Source organism: Macaca mulatta, chromosome 12 (genome assembly GCF_049350105.2).
Source record: "Macaca mulatta isolate MMU2019108-1 chromosome 12, T2T-MMU8v2.0, whole genome shotgun sequence".
In the NCBI taxonomy this organism is placed as follows: domain Eukaryota; kingdom Metazoa; phylum Chordata; class Mammalia; order Primates; family Cercopithecidae; genus Macaca; species Macaca mulatta.
Window position 1 is genome coordinate 115,285,872 of NC_133417.1, and position 20,353 is coordinate 115,306,224.

Below are 20,353 nucleotides of genomic sequence, written 5' to 3' on the forward strand. Positions count from 1 at the left end.
GTTGAGCACTTTCTCAGCTGTGTCTTGGTCATTTGTATACTTTTTTTTTTTTTTTTTTTTGATTCAGGGTCTCACTCTGTCACCCAGGATGGAGTGCAGTGGCGCGATCTTGGCTCACTGCAACCTCAACCTCCTGGGCTCAAGTGATCTTCCCATCTCAGTCTCCTGAGTAGCTGGAACTGCAGGTGCATACCACCATGCCTGGCTATTTTTGTATTTCTTTGTAAAGACGGGGTTTTGACATGTTACCCAAGTTGTTCTCAAATTCCTGAGCTCAAGCAATCCACCAGCCTACGCCTCCTTGGCCCCTTTGCCCATTTTTTAATCAGGTTATTTGTTTTCTTACTATTGAGTTGTTTAACTTCCATATGTACTTTGGAAATCCCCCCTTTTCAGATGTATAGTTTGCAAATATTTTCTCCGATTCATAGGTTGTCTCTTCACTCTGCTGTTTCTTTTGCTGTGTCAAATCTTTTTAGTTTGATGCAATTTCATTTGTCTACTTTTGCTTTTGTTACCTGTGCTTTGGAGTGCATATCCAAAAAACATTTGCCAACACCAATGTCGAGAAGCTTTTTCTCTGTTTTACTCTAATAGTTTTACAGTTTCAGGTCTCATGTTGAAGTCTTCAATCACCTCAAGTTGATGTGTGAATTTGGGGTAAGATAAGGGTCCAATTTCATTCTTTGATATGTAGATAACCAATTTTCCCAACACTGTTGAAAAGGTTATCCCTTCCTCATTGTGTGCTCATAGCATCTTTGTTAAAGAATAATTGGCCATAAATGCATGGATTTATTTCTAGGCTCTCTATTCCGTTTCATAAGTATATGTGTGCTTTTAATTCCAGTAGCATGCTGTTTTGATTATTATAGTTTTCTTAATGTATTTTGAAGTCAGGTAATAAGGTGCCTCCAGCTTTGTTCTTTTTGCTCAAGGTTGCTTTGGTTCGTGGGGTCTGGCTTGGTTTTACATAAATTTTAGAATTTTTTTCCCATTTCTATGGAAAATACCAGTGGAATTTTGATAATAATTATATGGAATTTGTAGATTGCTTTGGGTGGTATGGACATTTTAACAATTCTTCCAATCCATGAACACAGGATGTTTTTCCATTTGTCTCTTTTTCCATTTTTTCATCAATGTTTAGTTGTTGGTGTACAGATCTTTCACCACCATGGTTAAATTTATTCCTAAGTATTTTACCATTTTAAGTAGGATGGTTTCTTTTGGACAGCTTAATATTAGTGTATAGAAATAATACAGATCTTTGTAGATTGATTTTACATCCTGAAACTCTAACTAATGTATTTCTAACATTGTTTTGATGGGGTCTTCACAGTTTTCTATCTCTAAGATGTCATCTGCAAAGAAAATTTAACTTCTTCCTTTCCCTGATTTGGATGCTTTTTTCTTTTCTTTCCTCTCTCTTCCCCTTTCCCTCCTCCCTTTCTCTTCTTTTCTTTTTCTTCCTTCCTTCCTTCCCTCCCTCCCTTCCTCTTCCTCTCTCCCTTTCTTTGTCTTTCTTTTCTTCCTTTCTTCTTTTCTTTCCTTTCTTTTTCTCTCTTATTTATTTTTACGCCTAACAAACCTGTCTAGCAATTCCAGTATATGTTGAATAGAATGGTCAGAATAGGGGTATGATCTGAACAGTGTCCTCAAAATTCATATGTTAAAACCCAATTCCCAATGTGGTGGCCTTAAGAGGTTGGGCCTTTGGAGACAATTAGGTGATTAGGCTCCACCTTTATCATGAGATTAATACCCTTATAAAAAAGGCCTGAGGAAGCTTGTTTTCCCTGTCCACCATGTGAGATGAGAGGCAGAAAACACCAACATGAGGCAAAGAACAAGTCCTCACCTGACACTGAATCTGCTGACAACTTGGTCTTGGACTTCCCAGCCTCCAGACTGTAAAAAAATTCTTTTGATAATACGTTACTGAGTCTAAGGTATTTTCTTACAGCAGCCCAAGCAGACTGAAATGGTCTTAGAGGAAAAGGTTTCAAGTTTTTGCCACTAAATTGAATGTTAACCCAATTCATATCATATATGGCCTTTATTGGTAGAGAGGTACATTTCTTCAATACCTAATTTGGTGAAAGCCTGAATTCTGTCAAATCCTTTTGCTGCAAATGTATTGAGATAAGAATATGTTTTTTGTCCTTCATTCTATCAATGTGGTGTATCCTATTTATTGATTTGTATATGTGGAACCATCCTTGCATCCCAGGAATAAATTCCACTTGACTGTGGTGAATGATCCTTTTAATGTGTAGTTAAATTCAGTTTGTTAGTATTTTGGCAAGGATAGTCACAAAGGACATTGGCCTATAATCTGTTTTTTGTTTTTTTCTTATAGTGTCCTTTTCTCGGTTTGGTATCAGAGTAATGCTGGCCTCATAAAATGAGTTTGAAAGTATTCCCTCCTCTTTAAATTTTTTTTGAGTACAGTGAAGTCATCGGGTACTGGGCTTTCCTTTGATGGGGGTCTTTATTACTGTTTTCATCTCTTTATTTGCTATTGGTTAGTTCCAATTTTCTATTTCTTCATGATTCATGTTAGAGTGTATGTGCCTAGGAATTTATGCATTTATAGGTTATGCAATTTGTTGGCATAGAGATGTTCCATAATAGTCTCTTATGATCCATTATATTTCTGTGGTATCAGCTGTAATGTCTCCTTTTTCATTTCTGATGTTATATATTTGGGTCTTTTTTCATTTCTTACTGTAGCTAAGGTTTGCTAATTCTGCTTATCTTTACAAAAAATCAATTCTTGCTTTCATCGATCTTTTCTATTGTTTTTCTAATATCTACTGCTTTGATCTTATTTCCTTCTTGTACTAATTTTGGGATTAGTTTGTTCTTCTTTTTCTGCTTCCTTGAAGTATAATGTTGTTTGAGATGACTTTTTTAATGTAGGTGTTTTTTAATGTCTGGCTTTTCAGAAACATTTTGCTTAATTTCCACATATCTGTGAATTTTCCAAAATTCCTCCTGTTACTTATTTCTCATTTCATACCATTTTGGTTGGAAAAAATACTTGATATGATCTCAATCATGTTGGTTAAGATTTGTTCTGGGGCCTAACATATGATCAATCCTGAAGAATGTTCCATATGCACTTGGAAACAATGTATATTATGATGTTGGATGGAATATTCTATATATGTCTGTTAGGTCCATTTGGCATAAACTATAGTTCCAGCCCAATGCTTCCTTTTGATTTTGTCTGGATGATTTATTCATTGTTGAAAGTGGGGTATTAAAGTCTCCTACTATTATTGTATTGCAGTCTATTTCTTCCTTCAGATCGATTAATATTTGCTATATTTAGATTCTCTGATATTGGTTACATACGTTTATAATGTACTATCCTCTTAACAAACTGGTGTCTTTATCAATATCTACTTACCTTTTTGTCTCTTTTTACATGTTTTGACCTAAAGTGTATTTTTTTCTGATATACATGTAGCCACCCCTGCTCTCTTTTGGTTCCCATGTGCATGGAATACCACATTTTATTCTTTCACTTTTAGTCTGTGTGTGTCCTTATACTTGAAGTGAGCCTCTTACAGGGCACATATAGCTAGCTGGGTGTTAAAAAAAATCCATTCACTGACAATATGTTTTTAAATTGGATAATTTAATATATTTATATCTAAGGCAATTGTTGATAGGTAAAGGTTTATTATTGCCTTTGTGTTCACAATTTTTTTCTTTTAAATTTTTTGTTGTTGTTGTTAGACAGAGTCTGGCTCTGTTGCCCAGGCTGGAATGCAGTGGCGCAATCTCTGCTCACTGCAAGCTCTGCCTCCCAGGTTCACGCCATTCTCCTGCCTCAGCCTCCAGAGTAGCTGGGACTACAGGTGCCTGCCACCACGACCGGCTAATTTTTTTGTATTTTTAGCAGAGACGGGGTTTCACTGTGTGAGCCGGGATGGTCTTGATCTCCTGACCTCATGATCCGCCCACTTCAGCCTCCCAAAGTGCTGGGATTACAAGCGTGAGCCACCACACCTGGCCTGTTTTTTTTTTAAATCAGATTCTTTGTTCCTTTCTTCCTCTCTTGCTGTCTTCCTTTGTGATCTGGTGATTTTCTGTAATTATATGCCTGGATTCCTTTCTCTTCATCTTTTGTATATCTACTATAGGTTTTTGCTTTGTGGTTACAATGAGGCTTAAGAGAACAATTCATAGTTATTAGGAGTCTATTTCAAGCTGATAATAACTTCAATTTCATATACTAAATCTCTATACTTTTATTCCTATTCTAGCTTTTGATATCACAATTTACATCTTTTCATATTGTACATCCTATGACAAATTATTGTAGCTATTTTTAATAGCTTTGTCTTTTAATTATAAAAACATAAGTGATTTATATACCACCATTACATTATTATTCTGAATTGACTATTTCCTCACTATCACCAGTGAGTTTTACACTTTCATATGTTTTCATGTTCCTAATTAGCATTCTGTTTTTTTCAGCCTGAAGAATTCTCTTTACCATTTCTTGTAAGGCAGGTTAGTGATGATTAACTTTCTCAGATTTTGTTTGTCTGGGAAAGTCGTCTTTCTCCCTTTCTGAAGGACAGTTTTGTTGGGTAAAGTATTCTTGGTTGGTAGGTTTTTTTTTTCCCCCCCAGCACTTTGAATATATCATCCCACACTTTCCTGGCTTACAAAGTTTCTGCTTAGAAATGTGCAGATAACTTCCTGAGGGCTCCCTTGTATGTGAAGATTTTCTCTTGCTATTTTCAATAGTCTCTCTGTGATTTTTGACAGTTTGATGATAATATGTTGTAGTATGGTCTTTGGTTTGAAAATGACTGGAGACCTTGGACCCTCCTTTACCTCAATGTGGTATCTCTCCCCACATTTGTGATGTTTTCAGTCATTATATCTTTAAAAATGCTTTCTACCCCTTCTCTCTTCTTCCTTAATTGCTATAATGTGAACAATTAGCTCTCTTCCCCAGATTTGTGATGTTTTCAGTCATTATATCTTTAAAAATACTTTCTACCCCTTCTCTCTTCTCCTTCCTTAATTGCTATAATGTGAACATTAGCTCTCTTGAGGATATCCCATAAATTGCACAGGCTTTCTTCACTCCTTTTCATTATTTTTCCTTCTCTGACTGGATATTTTCAAATAACCTGTATTTGAGTTCACAGATTCTTTATTCTGCTTGATCAATTCTGCTGCTGATGCTGTTGCATTTTCCACTTTCTTCAGTTTATATTCAGCTCCAGAATTTCTGCCTAGTTATCTTAGTTATCTTTTTTTCTTAATAATTTCAATCATTCTGTTAAACTTCTCATTTTATTTCTGTATTGTTTTCCTGATTTTGTTGAATTGCCCCTCTGTGTTCTCTCGTATTTTACTTAAAAGAATCATTTTGAATTATCTGCCAAGATATTCATAGATCTTCTATTTCTTTAGGGTTAGTTCCTGCAAAATTATCATGTTCTTTGGTGGTGGTATGCTTCTTTGGCTTTTCATGTTGCTTGTTACTTTGAATTAATGTCTGCATAGTTGATGAAGCAGTCACCTCCTTCTGACTTCATATACTGGTTTCAGTGAGGAAAAAAACTTCTCCTTCAGGTGGGTGTGAGGACAACAGCTGGGTGCAGTGTGACACGTCTGACTCTAGTAAATGCATAGCAGCAAAATCTCTGTATAGCTCTATCAACTGATGTTAGCACTGCCAAAGATCACAAGGATCCTCAGCAGCCACTGTCTACAGCAGTAGCAAGGGCTATTGGGTGTTCCAGTCATGAAGACTGGTGGGGTCAGTCCTCCTGATCTCTTTTTCTCCTACCAGGAAAGCTGTGGCCAGTGGAATCCCTCTTGGCACTGGGTCTAACTTGCAGGTGCATTTGCAGTGGTGACAGCAATGGTATCTCATATGAGTCATCCATGAAACAGCTAACAATTTGGATTCTGGAGCATGGGCATGTGTAGGAACCATGGCTCCAGGGTCTAGTGCTGAGGTGGCACCCATATCCAGAGTGCAGGTTCCCCCATTCCCATGTTAGTAACAATGTGCAAGATGTGACTGCTTTTGGAGCTGCCAGGGGGCTGAGATCCAAAGCAGCAGCACACACAGAGCTACAATGTTTCCAGGGTCTGGGGCATGGACTCACTGTGGTAGAAGTAGTTTCATAGACAGAGAAACCACAGCTCCAGGGCCCAGGGTACAGATTATTCCATAAAGGCAGTGGTTCTTGTTTCTGAGGCATGGGCACACAGGGAATTACAAAGGTTCTGGGGTCCAAGGAGTGGGCTAGTACATTGTGATGATGGCTCAGATGTCAGAGGCACAGATGTTGAAAGAGTGGCAATGGAGCCAATGTTCATAGCAAAGCAACCTGGGCTCCAAGGCTTGGATTGAGGCTAGTCCACAGCCACGATGGCTCTTGTGTTTGAGGTGAGAATGTGCATAGTGGGACAGAATCTGGAATGTGGATATGTGGTCATGGAGCCAAGGTCTGGTGTGTGGGCATGCACGGGGCAGTTGAAGCTCTAGAGTCTAGGGCTCATGTTAGGATTGGGAGGGTGGTGGTCCCAATCTTGGACACGCAGCTCCTTCTTGGTGGCGGTGGTGGGGGTAGGGGATGCAACCACATCTTCCTCTCTAGGGATCCACAGTGGTGATGGCTGTTGATCACCTCAATGGCAAAAGATACTGATGTTGTGGCCAGTGGTGACTATGGTAGCACCCACCATGTACCTCATACTGACAGCCCCCACCTTTCTTTGTTTCTAGCCATCTCCAGACGTCTCAGGTATGCCAGTCTCCCCAGCTATCCTTTCTGTGCAGTTATCCTCTGGATTTTTGTTTGTTTGTTCACTCCACTATGTTGTTGCAGATTTGTACTTAAACATTTGAGCCCTCCCAAGGTTACTTTCATTCACGGAAAGATACCTAGTTCTTGTTTTTTGTTCGGGAATGAAGACTGGTATCTCCTACCCGACTATCTTGCTTATATCACTCAGCTGAGCTGTGCTTTCTTGTCAAAATTAGGAAAACAAAGGTGATCATTTCCGATGACAAATACAATTAACACCTGCATAACTTCTGCAAACAGTTTTACTATTCTGCTTTCTCCATACAGGACATAAATGCCATTTTGTTTCATCTATGAAGGTGGTTTATTTTTAAGTAAAGGTATATAGAACATTTAAGTGATACATATTATATAGAAGTCTCAAAGAAAATTATGTTATGATCACCTGTAGACTTTTCTAAGCAATATGGTCCAAGAGGATGAGTTTCTCCACCTCTCCCCAGCCTGTGAGAATCAAGGCAATCAAAAGACTTATTTACTTGGTCATCCTCAGATGTGTTGGGGTGAAGAAGAGAGGATTGTGATTCACTAATTTATAGCAAGATTTAAAGAAATTAATATATATACAAGCAATCTGATGCTTTTTTTCATCAAAAACTTCAACTTTATAGTAATATCTTAATTTTCCTTTGAAAACAAAACACCTTTTTTTGTTATGTGGATGTTGAAAATGACTCAGTCAATTTAACTTTGGCCTAAGCCAGCTAAAGTCTGTAGATATAGAAGTACAGCCTTAAATGGGAGTTAAAGGATCCAGGCTAAAATCCCAGCTTTGCCATTAACTAACTAACAACACTGAGAGAAAATCTAGTACACATGTAGTCTTTTAAACATCACGTTGCAAAAAAAAGCCTTTTTAAAATCAAATGAGCTTATTTTGATTGAAGTACTACTTCCCTCAAAGATGTCCACATGCCACAGTAGACAATATTTCTTGCTTGGGCATGGTAGCTCATGCTCTGATACCAGCAATTTGGGAGGCCAAGGCAGGAAGACAGCTTAAAGCCAGGAATTCAAGACCATCCTGGGCAACATAGCTAAACCTTGTCTCTATAAAAAAATGTTAATATTTAGCCAATCATGATGGCACACATCTGTAGTCCTAGCTACTCAGGCAGGAGGATCCCTTGAGCTGAAGAGTTCAGACTGCAGTGAGCTATGACTATGCCACTGTACTCCAACCTGGGCAACAGAGTTGAGACCTTGTCTCTAAAAATAAAAATAAAAATAAATAAAATATTTCTTTCCCATTTTTAGCTACTAGTTCATTTACAATTACACTTTTGAATTTTTGCCCTTTACTTCCCTTCCACTTCTCCCACAGAAAAGAAAAGGTTCTTCATTTAAGTATCATTTGCAAATTCCCTAGAATTCACTCAACTTTTTGTTTTCCTTATAAACAAAATAAAACAAAATTCAACTTGTCCCATCTGTCAGACATGCAGGGAATAAAAAAAGATAACAAATACAAAAAAACCTATAAACTCCACATTATACAAATACAAAGTTACTCTTGTTTACAATGAATAATGAAATGTTATCAGTCTCTTTGCCCTCTGAATCTTGGCACTGAGTTTCTACTCCTATTTATCCAATTCCTCAAAGGGAAATACTGGATCACCTTGCTTTTCAGTTCTTTTCCTTTCCATTAGCAAAGCAGGAAAGCAAGAACAAAACCATGAGTATCCATTTCTATGGGTCTGCAAAAAATTAATTATTCTCTATTTTTTAATCTGGAGTCTCCCAACAGCTCTTACTAAACATCAACAATTCCCCTTTCTTCTTTGGTGAATGCCTAAATCTATTGAAAAGAATTCCCTTAATCAAGTCTGCTTATTTACATATCTAAGTAAAAACTTTAAGAAAATTTGAATATATGGTGACCAATTTAGGGATAGAGTGGGATTTTTTTTCCCCCAACATTTGAAACAATTGTGTGATTTGGAAGATATTGGTAGGTTTCCTGGAATAAGACAAGCAGCATTATTTCTTCCTTTTCCACAACCCTTGGAAAATTAAAACATGCCTGTGTCAAAATCTGTGCTTCCCCAAAATGCAGCCTGGAAAAATGTAACTGATCCTCATTCCCCCGAAAAAAAAGAAAAGAAATGCTAGAATTCTATGGCTCTACCATCAGATGAGAAATAACATAATCGTAGCCAACTTTTGTCAGTGACTCACCCACATCCTCTCACATTTAACCAGTTCAGTGCTCATGGACCTTACTGGACAAATAAAAAGAACACTGGAGGCAAAAATCTATTCATATTACAATGGAAGGACTACATCTTAAACCTACAAAAAACAAAGTCTCCCTACTATGCTTTCCAAAGGAAAGTGACTTTCTTTTACTTCGAATGCATACTAGCCTCTCAACCAAAAGTTATTATTAATGTCAATTAGTAACATCATTATGAATTAAAGTCTATTAGTAATATCATTAGGAACTAATTTATTGCCTACTACATTTTTGGAGGAAAAGTAAAAAAGTCAAGCCAAATATATATTTTTTTTTAAAAAAAGGTAATTGTAATGACTAATGTGAATAGTATCCAATTTTCTAAAACAATTATATTCCTTCACAGCTAACTTCCTGATCAATTTTTCCTATTAGGGCTACTGACTCAAAGAAAAATAGAAGGCATATAATATTAATACCATCTAAAATTTTTAAGGTAAATATAATGCATTTTACTTATCAACTTTAAAAATTGCAAACATTGAATATTATAATAAAATCATTACTTTTAAATGTCCATATTTTGGTATATTTCATTTATTCAGTCATTGAACATTTATGGGAAGGTCTATGCTGTACAAGAAACATCCTGTGGCCAGTTTAATATTAGAAACAAAGGAAGGAATGGAAAAAAACATTAAGTAAACACAATGCAACTCCACAATGAAATTTTTAAAACCCATATATAGAAGAGAGAAATTTCAGATTGCCAGCCTCAATGTTTATGTCTTTACAACTACATATACAAATACAGAAATAGTCATTCATTCACTCAACAAATACCAAGCAATCATTAAACAGAAGACAATACTAGGCTATACGATGAAAGAGTAGTACTAACACTCAAGCTGCTTAAAATTAAGTTGAAGTCAACTTTAGTATTTACCACTCTAGATCTTATACTTTAAGAAATCAACATATTCAATAAAGACAATGAAAATTTGTGTTAGCACTCACTTAAAAATTTAGAACCACAAAATGCATCTGTTTACTTAGTATTTTATGTTTAAAGTTTCACTCTGAACTTTATACATTAAAAATACTCATGTAGATTTGAAAACTCTTTTCACAAACGTAGAGAAGAAAATAACAAAAATAAACTTATAAGGATATTTTATATTTAAATATGAATTTAATGACCTGAGATAGAACTGATTAATTCCAACTTTAAAAAACAGAAACTGCTTTTATATTCACACCAAGAGATACAAATAAAGTTATGTCATTTGTTCTTAATATTTAGTCAACTTCAAAATTAATATAATGTTGAATAGTCTTTCCCACAAGAAATCTACTAGTGTTAGCAAAAATATTCAAAACAAAATTTTGTATTTAATGTATGGGAAGATATATGAAATCAAGAAATGTTGAATAGATTTCAAGTATTAAAGAAAACCCAAAAAAACAAAAACAAAACAAGTATCGAATAATTCAGTGATATAAAAAATGTAAAGAGCTGTTACATAAATTTAGTATTATTGATTTGTATAGATCAGATGAGTTTAACCTTAAAGCAAAGTTTATTTGACCTTCAAAAAATTCAGGTGGGTCTTTAACAACCAAGGTATTAATCATAATATTAAGAGGCCAATAATGCAAGAGGCCAGAATCCTACCTTAATGAACTGACAGTAAATTTCTTAGATTCATTATTTTCTTAAAATTTATGTCTAGAGTCTCTGAATCCCCTCTAGCTGATTATGGGAAAAAGAAAGAGAGTAGGAGAAATAAACTTTTCAAACCAGAACCCAATTTTTTCCAGGTTACTTTCCTTCAGTTTACCTAACAAACTTGCAGAGTTGGTTAAAAATAGGAGGTACATTATTTTGTAAAAAAAAGTGTTTCTATCATTTGAATTTCACCATTTCTGTGTTATGTTTCACACAAATGTCTAAACTTAGTGTTGCCTCACCAAATTCAAGAAATAAATGTAAATCTCAAAATGTTTTGAAAAATCAAAATTTATATGCCTTTGATAAGAAATTATCAGAAAGTTCGCCGGGCACAGTGGCTCACCCCTGTAATCCCAGCACTTTGGGAGGCCAAGGTCGGCAGATGACCTAAGGTCAGGAGCTTGAGACCAGCCTGATCAACATGGAGAAACCCTATGTCTACTAAAAATACAAAATTACCTGGGCATGGCGGTGCACGCCTGTAATCCCAGCTACTTGGGAGGCTGAAGCAGGAGAATCGCTTGAACCCAGGAGGCAGAGGTTGCGGTGAGCCAAGATCGCGCCATTGCACTCCAGCCTGGGCAACAAGAGCGAAACTCCATCTCAAAAAGAAAAAAAGAGAAAAAGAAAAAGAAAAAAAGAAATAATCAGAAAGTAAAAAGTGTGGTATCTACCCTTAATAGGGGTTGGTTAAGACTAGCAGATATATTAGCAAACTGTATAGGACAAAACACAATTTAATGACAAATTGTATGGCAGACTAAGCACTATAGGAAATCAATGAAGGGACTACTAATGAAAATAACATTATAGTTCAAAACGGTCTGAGAAAACAAAATTTTCTTTCTTTTTTTGATATGAGTTTTACTCTCGTCACACAGACTGGAGTGCAAGGGGGTGATATGGAATCACTGCAACCTCCAACTCCTGGGTTCAAGCAATTCTCCTGCCTTAGCCTCCCAGGTAGCTGGGACTACAGGTGCACACCACCATGCTGGGCTAATTTTTATACTGTATTTTTTGTATAGATGAGGTTTTGCTATGTTGCCCAGGCTGGTCTCGAACTTCTGGGTTCAAGCAATCTGGCCACCTGGGCCTCCCAAAGTGCTGGGATTATAGGCGTGAGCCACCACACCCTGACCAAAAGTTTCTTATTCTTGTTTCTAGCTTAAAAAAGACAAATCGCTCCATTAGCTCTTCTCAACAACAAAAAATACTTAATTTACTGAATGTGCCCACTAAATTATATTTAAATACTTCAAAAGTATTGTATACACAAAAATTGGTAAACTTTCAGACTTCTTTCAGAACACATGTACCTAATAATTCTTGTAGCTATAAGTATCAATGATGCAATGTTGAGAAAACAGCATGTTACAAGAGAATAAGCATATGTTTAGAGTCATATATGTGAGCAAAATCCTGTTTCTGCCACTTACTTGGCTTTTTAACCATGGGTAAGTTACTTAACCCATGCTGAGTGTGTTTCTTCTTAAGTGAAATAAGGATAACAACTACCTGCTAGGGTTGTTGAAAGAATTAAATGAGATATCATATGTTAAATAACTAGCACAATGCCAGCCAGAAAAATAATCTGTGCTTATTAACTACTATAAATTCCACATGCAAACAAATTTCAACTACAGTGATATCAGAACACTAGAAGACTAGAATGCCCACTTTGCTTTATATTTTATTTCTCACCATAAAAACTAATACACTGACCTTCTATTTCTTAGTAAATATCAATGTGTTTGGTTTCCAATTCTGTAATTCTCATTTATTTTTGAGAATTTGAAAAAGTTTTTTTTTAACTTTTAAGTTCAGGGGTACAAGTGCAGGTTTGTTACATAGATAAACTTGTGTCATGTGGGTTTGTTATACAGATTATTTCATCGCCCAGGTTTTAACCCTAATGCCCATTAGTTAATTATTCCTGATCCTCTCCCTCCTCCCACCCTGCACCCTTTAAAAAGCCCCAGTAAGTGTTGTTCCCCTGTACATATCCATGTGTGACAGACTTCTTTCCCCCAAAATGCTATATATATAAACAGTAATTTACATTAATTTGGGAACAGTAATAGATTCCCTGAAAACTAGATTAAAAATTATGCTTTTTAGACCATTTCAATTAAAATTTAGTCAATTAAATAAAATTAAAAACTCATTTCCTTAGTATCACTGGCCAAATCTTAAGTGTTTAATATCCACATAAGGCTAGTGCCTATTGGATAGCACACATATAAAAGATCCATCATCTCAGAAGTTTCTATTGGACAGAGCTGGTCTGTAGTGTTATCATGGTGTGATAATTGAAACTACTTTTCTCTGCTTTTTATTTTTTAATATGGTGATACCTGTCTCTCAAGTACATGCCCCAAAAGGCAGAGGTTGTGAACACGTTGCTCACAACTGAATCTTAGTGTCTAGCACATTATAAGCATTCAATAGATATCTTACAGCTGACATTATAGTTTTGTTTTAGTTATACTAAGCTAGCAAAAACTGAGTTGGTAAAGGCCAGTTCTGAAAGCTGTAAGTATAACGAGTAGACAGTTAAGGAAAAAAAGTAGTAAGTCAACACACATGTGCTCTCAACTGATACGCTCCCAAAGACAATGAGGGCTCCGTATGTACAGACTAAGATTTTTTAGTTAGATACACATATTAACTAGATCACTTAAACAAAGATTAGGCCTTGTCCACAGACTATTCAAGAATAGAAAAAATGCCTATTTATAGCTCAATAATTTCATTATTCCCGTATGGGTTTTTCCTAGTTTGGTAAATTTATTTTTAAATAGTATTTATATACTCACACACAATAATTTAACAAATAAAACATTTTAAAAATTCACTGAAAGTTTTGTAACATAAAAGATTATGGTGGCTGGGTGTGGTGGCTCACACCTGTAATCCCAGCACTTTGGGAGGCCGAGGCGGGTGGATCACAAGGTCAGGAGTTGGGGACCAGTCTGACCAACATGGTGAAACCCTGTCTCTACTAAAACTACAAAAATTAGCTGGGTGTGGTGGCACACACCTGTAACCCCAGCTACTCAGGAGGCTAAAGCAGGAGAATTGTTTGCACTTGGGAGGCAGAGGTTGCAGTGAGCAGGATTGCACCAGTACACTCCAGCCTGGGTGACGGAGCAAGACTCCATCTCAAAAATAAAAATTAAAAAAAAAAAAAAGAGTATAGCATCAAGATTTTAGAAAAGCCATTTCTTGTCAATGTACCTGGAAACTAAGATAATTGCTGCTATATATGCAATAGAAAATAGTCTAATAATAATTTTGCACTTACACTGCCATATTTTTTCTAAGGGTATATTCATCCAAATCGTCATCAGAGCTGCTATCAGTTGCATCGGAATCCAAACCCTCTTCAACATGAGACAACAGCCCTGTAGCAGACAACGCAAATCTTTGGATTTCCGCAGCTGTACACCGTGCAAAGCCATTTTTTGCATCATCCCACAATTTATTCTCTGCAGTCAATGTGTTAACTTCTGGCTTAATTTCAGTGCATTTAGGTAAACTGTTACTCAAAATTGTGGTAGGTTCATGAAACATCTTCATTTTGGGGAGTTGGTGTTTCATAGACAATTTCATCTGCTGACCATAGTGCTTAACAACATGCTTTGCCAGGAGCATCTGCAAATGTTTCTGAGTTCTTCTAGCCTGGCTAAGTAAAATTTTCTGTTTGCTTACACAATGAAGTAAACGAGCATTTACTTCCTCCTCTTTTTCAGCAGCTGAAGAACTAATAGACACATTTGAGTGGCCAGCTACAATTTTCTTTTGAGCACAGTGCAATAAACCCTTTTTAATCTCAGCATCAGTAACTTTATCCAAAAGTGCATTCCCTTGATACCATTTACAGTTTTGTAGTTGTACTTTATCTACATTAGTGTCTTTGGTTATATTTGAATCCAAAATAATTTGTACATCTTTCATGCACTGGCTCGTGGTATCTGATAAAGGTTCCTTTTTGATGAACTCTTCAGAATGAGAAAGACAGATTTTACCAAGCTGAATGTTGCTGCCATTATACAGTATGTTTTTCAGCTTATTGCAACTGGGCTCCCCTAATTTCTTTTGTTTATAATTCTCATTGTATTTATTTAATGTAGAATTAGATCTCATTAAAAAAACAGTCTGGTAATGTTTTGAAGACTGAGGGGAGCCAAAATGTTTTAAATTCACAAAATTAGTATTAAGAGTAGATTCGGGAGTTGGAAATCCAAGCATCTGAGAAAAGGTGTCTCCCTTTAGCTTTTCATCTCCAGTTCTTGGACTTTCCATGTAGAGCATCTTGTCAGACTCCATGGTACTTGGCAAAGATGAAAAGCTGATACCCTTTGCTGTTGCCTCCCTCAGAGCTGGGGTCATGGCGATTCCTGTAGATAAGTAATGGAAACCTACAATAATGTAAAAATAAATGGTCAAATATCTAGAAAAAAATTTTATGCTTATACTTTTTTCTAAGGGCAACATGTCCGATATTTCTGATTAAAACATGAAGGAACAAAACTCCCCCTTCATCTCCCAAGTCCCAACATTATTTCAACAAAGATAAAGCTATTCTTCCCTCTGACTGGGGGCCTAATAGCTAAAGCTCCAATTAAAGCTACACATTGCTAGTACACAATAGGTGTTCAACAAATATTTGTGGATGTAATTACATCTCAGAATTCCATTTTTTTACATTTAGTTACAGTCCAAAGAAAAAATATTCCAGCCTAGAATCTGATAATAACAATTGAAAATGTGACTCAATTGCGCACTTTCAGTCAAAAATACGAATTACTTATCTTTATAAAATATAATAAATTGCTCTAAAGTTCTATTCCTGAATTTAATCATCACAGCCTGAACGGTATTAATAACAAGAATTAAAATATAATAAATAATGTGTAAGAAGACCTAAGTGAGGCCGGATGTGGCAGCTCACACCTGTAATCCCAGCACTTTGGGAGGCCGAGGTGGGCGGATCACCTGAGATCAGGAGTTGGAGTTTACCACGGCCAACGTGGCAAAACTCTGTCTCTACTAAAAATATAAAAATTAGCCAGGCATGGTGGTGGGCAACTGTAATCCCAGCTACTTGGGAGGCTGAGGCAGGAGAATCGCTTGAACCCGGGAGGCAGAGGTTGAAGTGAGCAGAGATCACGCCAACGCACTCCAGCCTGTGCAACAGAGTGAGACTCAAAAAAAAAAAAAAAAGAAAAGAAAAAAAAGAAGACAACCTAAGTGAACAGAACTAAAAACATATAACTTCACAGCTGTTAAAAATATGTAATAGTAAAAACTTGCCTAATGCAATGTTTCCTCTAAAAATATCTGCAATTTTACCCTTTTCACAAATGAATATGCACCAGAAGGCATTACTCCTGCCTAGAAAATAGTGGAGACAGTGTCAGATAACCACTAAAGATTTATCCCATAATTAAACAAATTTCATTGCATATTATCAAAAGTATAAATCCATATACTGATTCACAGAAAAAGGCAACCCAGTACCATTAAACATTACGAAGCCTGGTTAGTAAAATAATTGTACATCATCAACAATTATAACTTTTTAAAGATACCTAGTATTTTGTAACCTTGATATGCCATAATTTTTGTTTCAGCACATAACAGTTGATAGTCATTTAAATGGATACACTCTCACAGTTTCTGTCCCCAAGAGCTAGTTATAACTCTACTTCCTTTATTCCTACTTAAAAACACAAAACCAAAAGCTGATTCTTTACAAAGTCCAACAAAAACGATCAAGAAGAAAATAAAAGCACAACAATGTCTGTAATAAAAAAAAAAAAAGGGTTATTAGCAAAATGACAGAGTAGGAGAAAATATTTGCAACATATATATCAGACAAGTATTAGTATCTAGATTATAGGAGGAATTCCTACAAATGAGCAAAAGATAGAGCAGTCAGGCACTTCACAGATGATGATATTCAAATGGTCACTAAACACAGACTTAATCATACTAGTAATCAGGGGAATATAGATTAACAAAACAAGAGCCCAGTTTTCCAATCACCAAACTGATACAGACTTTTTTTCTGAAAACATCACATACATATCATGAGATGTAAGACTTCTCATATCTATTGGGATCCTAAATTGGTTCAGTAATTTGACCACAATGTAGAAAATGTGTTTGTCACAGGTACCAAAGAGTAATGTTCATAATGGCAAAACATCCTTTCAAAACAATCTAGATGCCTAACAATAACAAAATAGATTTTTAAAAATGTAACGGAATACTATATTGCAGTTAAAAAGGAATGACTTAAAGCATCAATACGGAAAGACCTTAAAAACAATATCAAGTTAAAAAGAAAAAAGAACACTGTAAAATATATATAGTATAGTACCATATAAATATAATACAAACACAAAACCTTACCATATATATGTATACATTTGTGTCTGTCTGCAAGAATAAAAAGTGAACCAGAAAAATATCTACCAAACTTGTAACAGTAGTTGCATCAAGTTAGGTTCCATAAAACAGAATTAAAAGTAATAGTTTAAGGGGATTTGCATTTTAACTACAAAATCTTACTACTTGAAGGGAAAAGACTAAATGCAAAATGAATAAATGTTAATAGTTGTTAATACTGAGTGAAAAAAATTATAGACTTTTTTTATGTATACACTTTATTGTATGTCTCAATGAGTTTTCCCCAAATTCAGTATGTCTCAAAATTTATACACTTTTATATAATGCCTCAAAAATAAGCAAATAGATTCCCATTTATCCTAAATGGAAAAAAAAAAAAAAAAGATTTTTTTTTTTCAGTTTATACTCTTCTTTTATGGAAATAGAAAAACAATTCTAAAACAAGCTAGCATTAGGAAATTTCTTTCAAGATTCAAGTTGTTCCGTGACCAACTCAAAGACCTATATCTTCTAATCAATAAACACCCATAATAGTATTTAGTGTCTACATTGTTCTCTGAGGCAAACTGCTTTAATCACAGTTCTTGCTGATGTTACAGCAATATTCAAAAGATACTAAACTTTATCTCCCACACCACACACCTGTCCCTCTCAAAAATCTGAACAGAGTACTATGAATATTAACAAACTAGCTAGCAGCAGGGACAGAGGTGAAATATCACAAGGCAGGAGAATTCATCTTAGTCCCTGGATAAAGATAGGGAAAAGCTAAATATAACAAGTAGAGAAATGAGGCTGGGTGCAATTGCTCATGCCTGTAATCTGAGCACTTTGGGAAGTCAAGGTGAAGGATTGCTTGAGTCCAGGAGTTCGAGACCAGCCTGGATGACATAGGGAGACCTCTTCTCTACAAATACTAAAAAATGTCCTAGGTGTGGTGACATGTGCCAGTGGTACCAGCTACTTGAGAGGCTAAGGCAGGAAGATCACTTGAGCCTGGACGTTGAAGCTGCAGTGAGCTGTGATTATACCACTGCCCTTCAGCCTGAGCAACAGAGCAAGACACTGTCTCAGAAAAAAAAAAAAAAAAAAAAAAAGATACACATGGCTGGGCACAGTGGCTCATGCCTATAATCCCGGCACTTTGGGAGGCCAAAGAGGTGGATCATTTGAGCCCAGGACTTCAAGACCAACCTAGGCAATATGGTGAAATCCAGGCTCTACAAAAAAAAAAAATAATAATGCCACTGCACTCCAGCTTGAGTGACAGAGCAAGACCCTGTCCAAAAAAAAAAAGCAGATTAGTATTTAAGAAATACAATTCGTAGCAAAAAGAGAAAGGGAAAAAATGCAAAGATTAAAAGTGGCTAAGGCCCATTTATGGTAGAGAACTAGAAAAAAACATATACACAAAATCTCTGGTGAGATTTCTAGGCCTTACTGGTAGGATAAGTAGCTTCCAAAATGACCTTAATAATCCCCACCCTCTTAGTATTCATGCCCTTGTTTAATCCTCTCCTAGAATAAGGACTGGATTTAGTGACTCACTTTTAATGAAAATGTAGCAGAGGTGATGAGATGACTTCTGAGATTAGGTTACAAAGAGACTGTGGCTTCCATCTGGCCACCCTCTCTTATTCAGGAAAGCCAGCTGCCATGTTATGAAGTGGAAAGACCAACGTGGTAAAGAAACGATGTCTTCAACGAACATATAGCAAAGAATCTGAAGCCTGCTAACAGCAATGTGAGTGATCTGAGAAACAGATCCTTCCCAGTAATGCCTTGAGATGACTGTTGCTCTAGCCAATACCTTGATTAACAACAGCCTTATGGAGACCTTGAGCCAGAGGCACCCAGCTAAGCTTACATGCCTAGATTCTCAACCCACAGAAATTATGAAATAGTATGTAATTTAAGCCACTAAATTTGGGGGTAACATATTACACAGTAATAAATAATGAATACACTTGGATATGAAGACTTTTAAGCTCTGGTCTATGAAAGACCTGGATATATCATAGCTCTTATTCTGCGATTTCCAAACCTAGCCTAAATAAGTCTCTCTACTTTGCAACCAAAAGAAACTAATGAAAATAGCTATGTCTCCTATAAATAAAAAAGATTAAATTATGTTCAGTATAGCTTTAGCATAAAATATAAGTAGATTTCTTCCAATTATTTAAATTATCTAGATATATAATCATTTTATAAAACAATGTTTCCCAACTGAATATTCCAAACTACCACTTCTCATGACCTTCATATTATATAAACAACTACACTTACCACTAACACTTCTAAGCTCTTCAAAGCCTTAGATTTTTGAACAGTTTTATTAACTACTGTATCCTCAACATGCAAATCTATCTGACACACAGAAGATGTCCAACAAATACCTGGTGAGAAAATGAGTGGTTGCCAGTATATTTAAAATCCAAAGTTGTCCTTACTATAGCCTACAAAATTGGTATTATCAGGTTCCTGACTACTTTGCCTTCTACAACTGTTTCCATGAATTACTACACTCCAGAAACACTGGCCTCTATACTATATTTGAAACATACCAAGCAAGTCTCTGACACAGGGACTTTGTGTTTGCTATTCTCTCAGCCTGAAAATTTTTTTTACAAATAAGATGGCTGGCTCCCTCACTTCATTTGTTTCTCTTCTAAGGTCACCTCATTAGAGTCCTTCACTGACCAATATATTTAAAATAGCTTCAGCCTCTTGGTTCATGATTCTCCATTCCCTTACACTGCTTTATTGCTCTTCATAGCTACCTGACATTATATTACATTCTAAGAAAGAATGTAGTTTAAGTGCAAGAACTCAATGTTCTAATCTCCAGCACTAGAATAATGTCTGGCACACAGTAATTATCATGTATTTCTTGACTAAATTCATAAATGAATTGATCATGATATTTAAAGGCATTTCAATGGATTCTGGTACTCACAAGTAGTAACAACACCTATTTCAATTACTATTTTTTAAATGTACAAAACAAAAATATATAGAAAGGATACTATGTTCAAGTATGGCTTATTTCATGAATACAAGACTGGTTCAACATTAAAGAAAACAATAGGCTGGGCACGGTGGCTCACGCCTGTAATCCCAGCACTTTGGAAGGCCGAGGCAGGCGGATCACAAGGTCAGGAG

At 35.9% G+C, this 20,353-nt stretch overlaps 1 protein-coding gene across 6 annotated transcripts in view; it reads right to left on the reverse strand.

Annotated features, from left to right (window-relative positions):
• The window catches only part of KANSL1L (KAT8 regulatory NSL complex subunit 1 like), a 139,987-nt gene that overhangs the window by 107,879 nt on the left and 11,755 nt on the right, over positions 1–20,353 (reverse strand). For 4 of the 6 annotated variants that reach the window (XM_077957499.1, XM_015110878.3, XM_077957498.1 and 1 more), the window contains exon 2: positions 14,079–15,195. In XM_077957499.1, the coding sequence (XP_077813625.1) occupies positions 14,079–15,166 (1,088 nt within the window). In that variant the 5' untranslated portion in view covers positions 15,167–15,195. Of the gene's footprint in view, positions 1–14,078; positions 15,196–15,730; positions 15,987–20,353 lie in introns of those variants that run through there. The other 2 variants (XM_077957500.1, XM_028831073.2) reach the window with 2 other exon arrangements.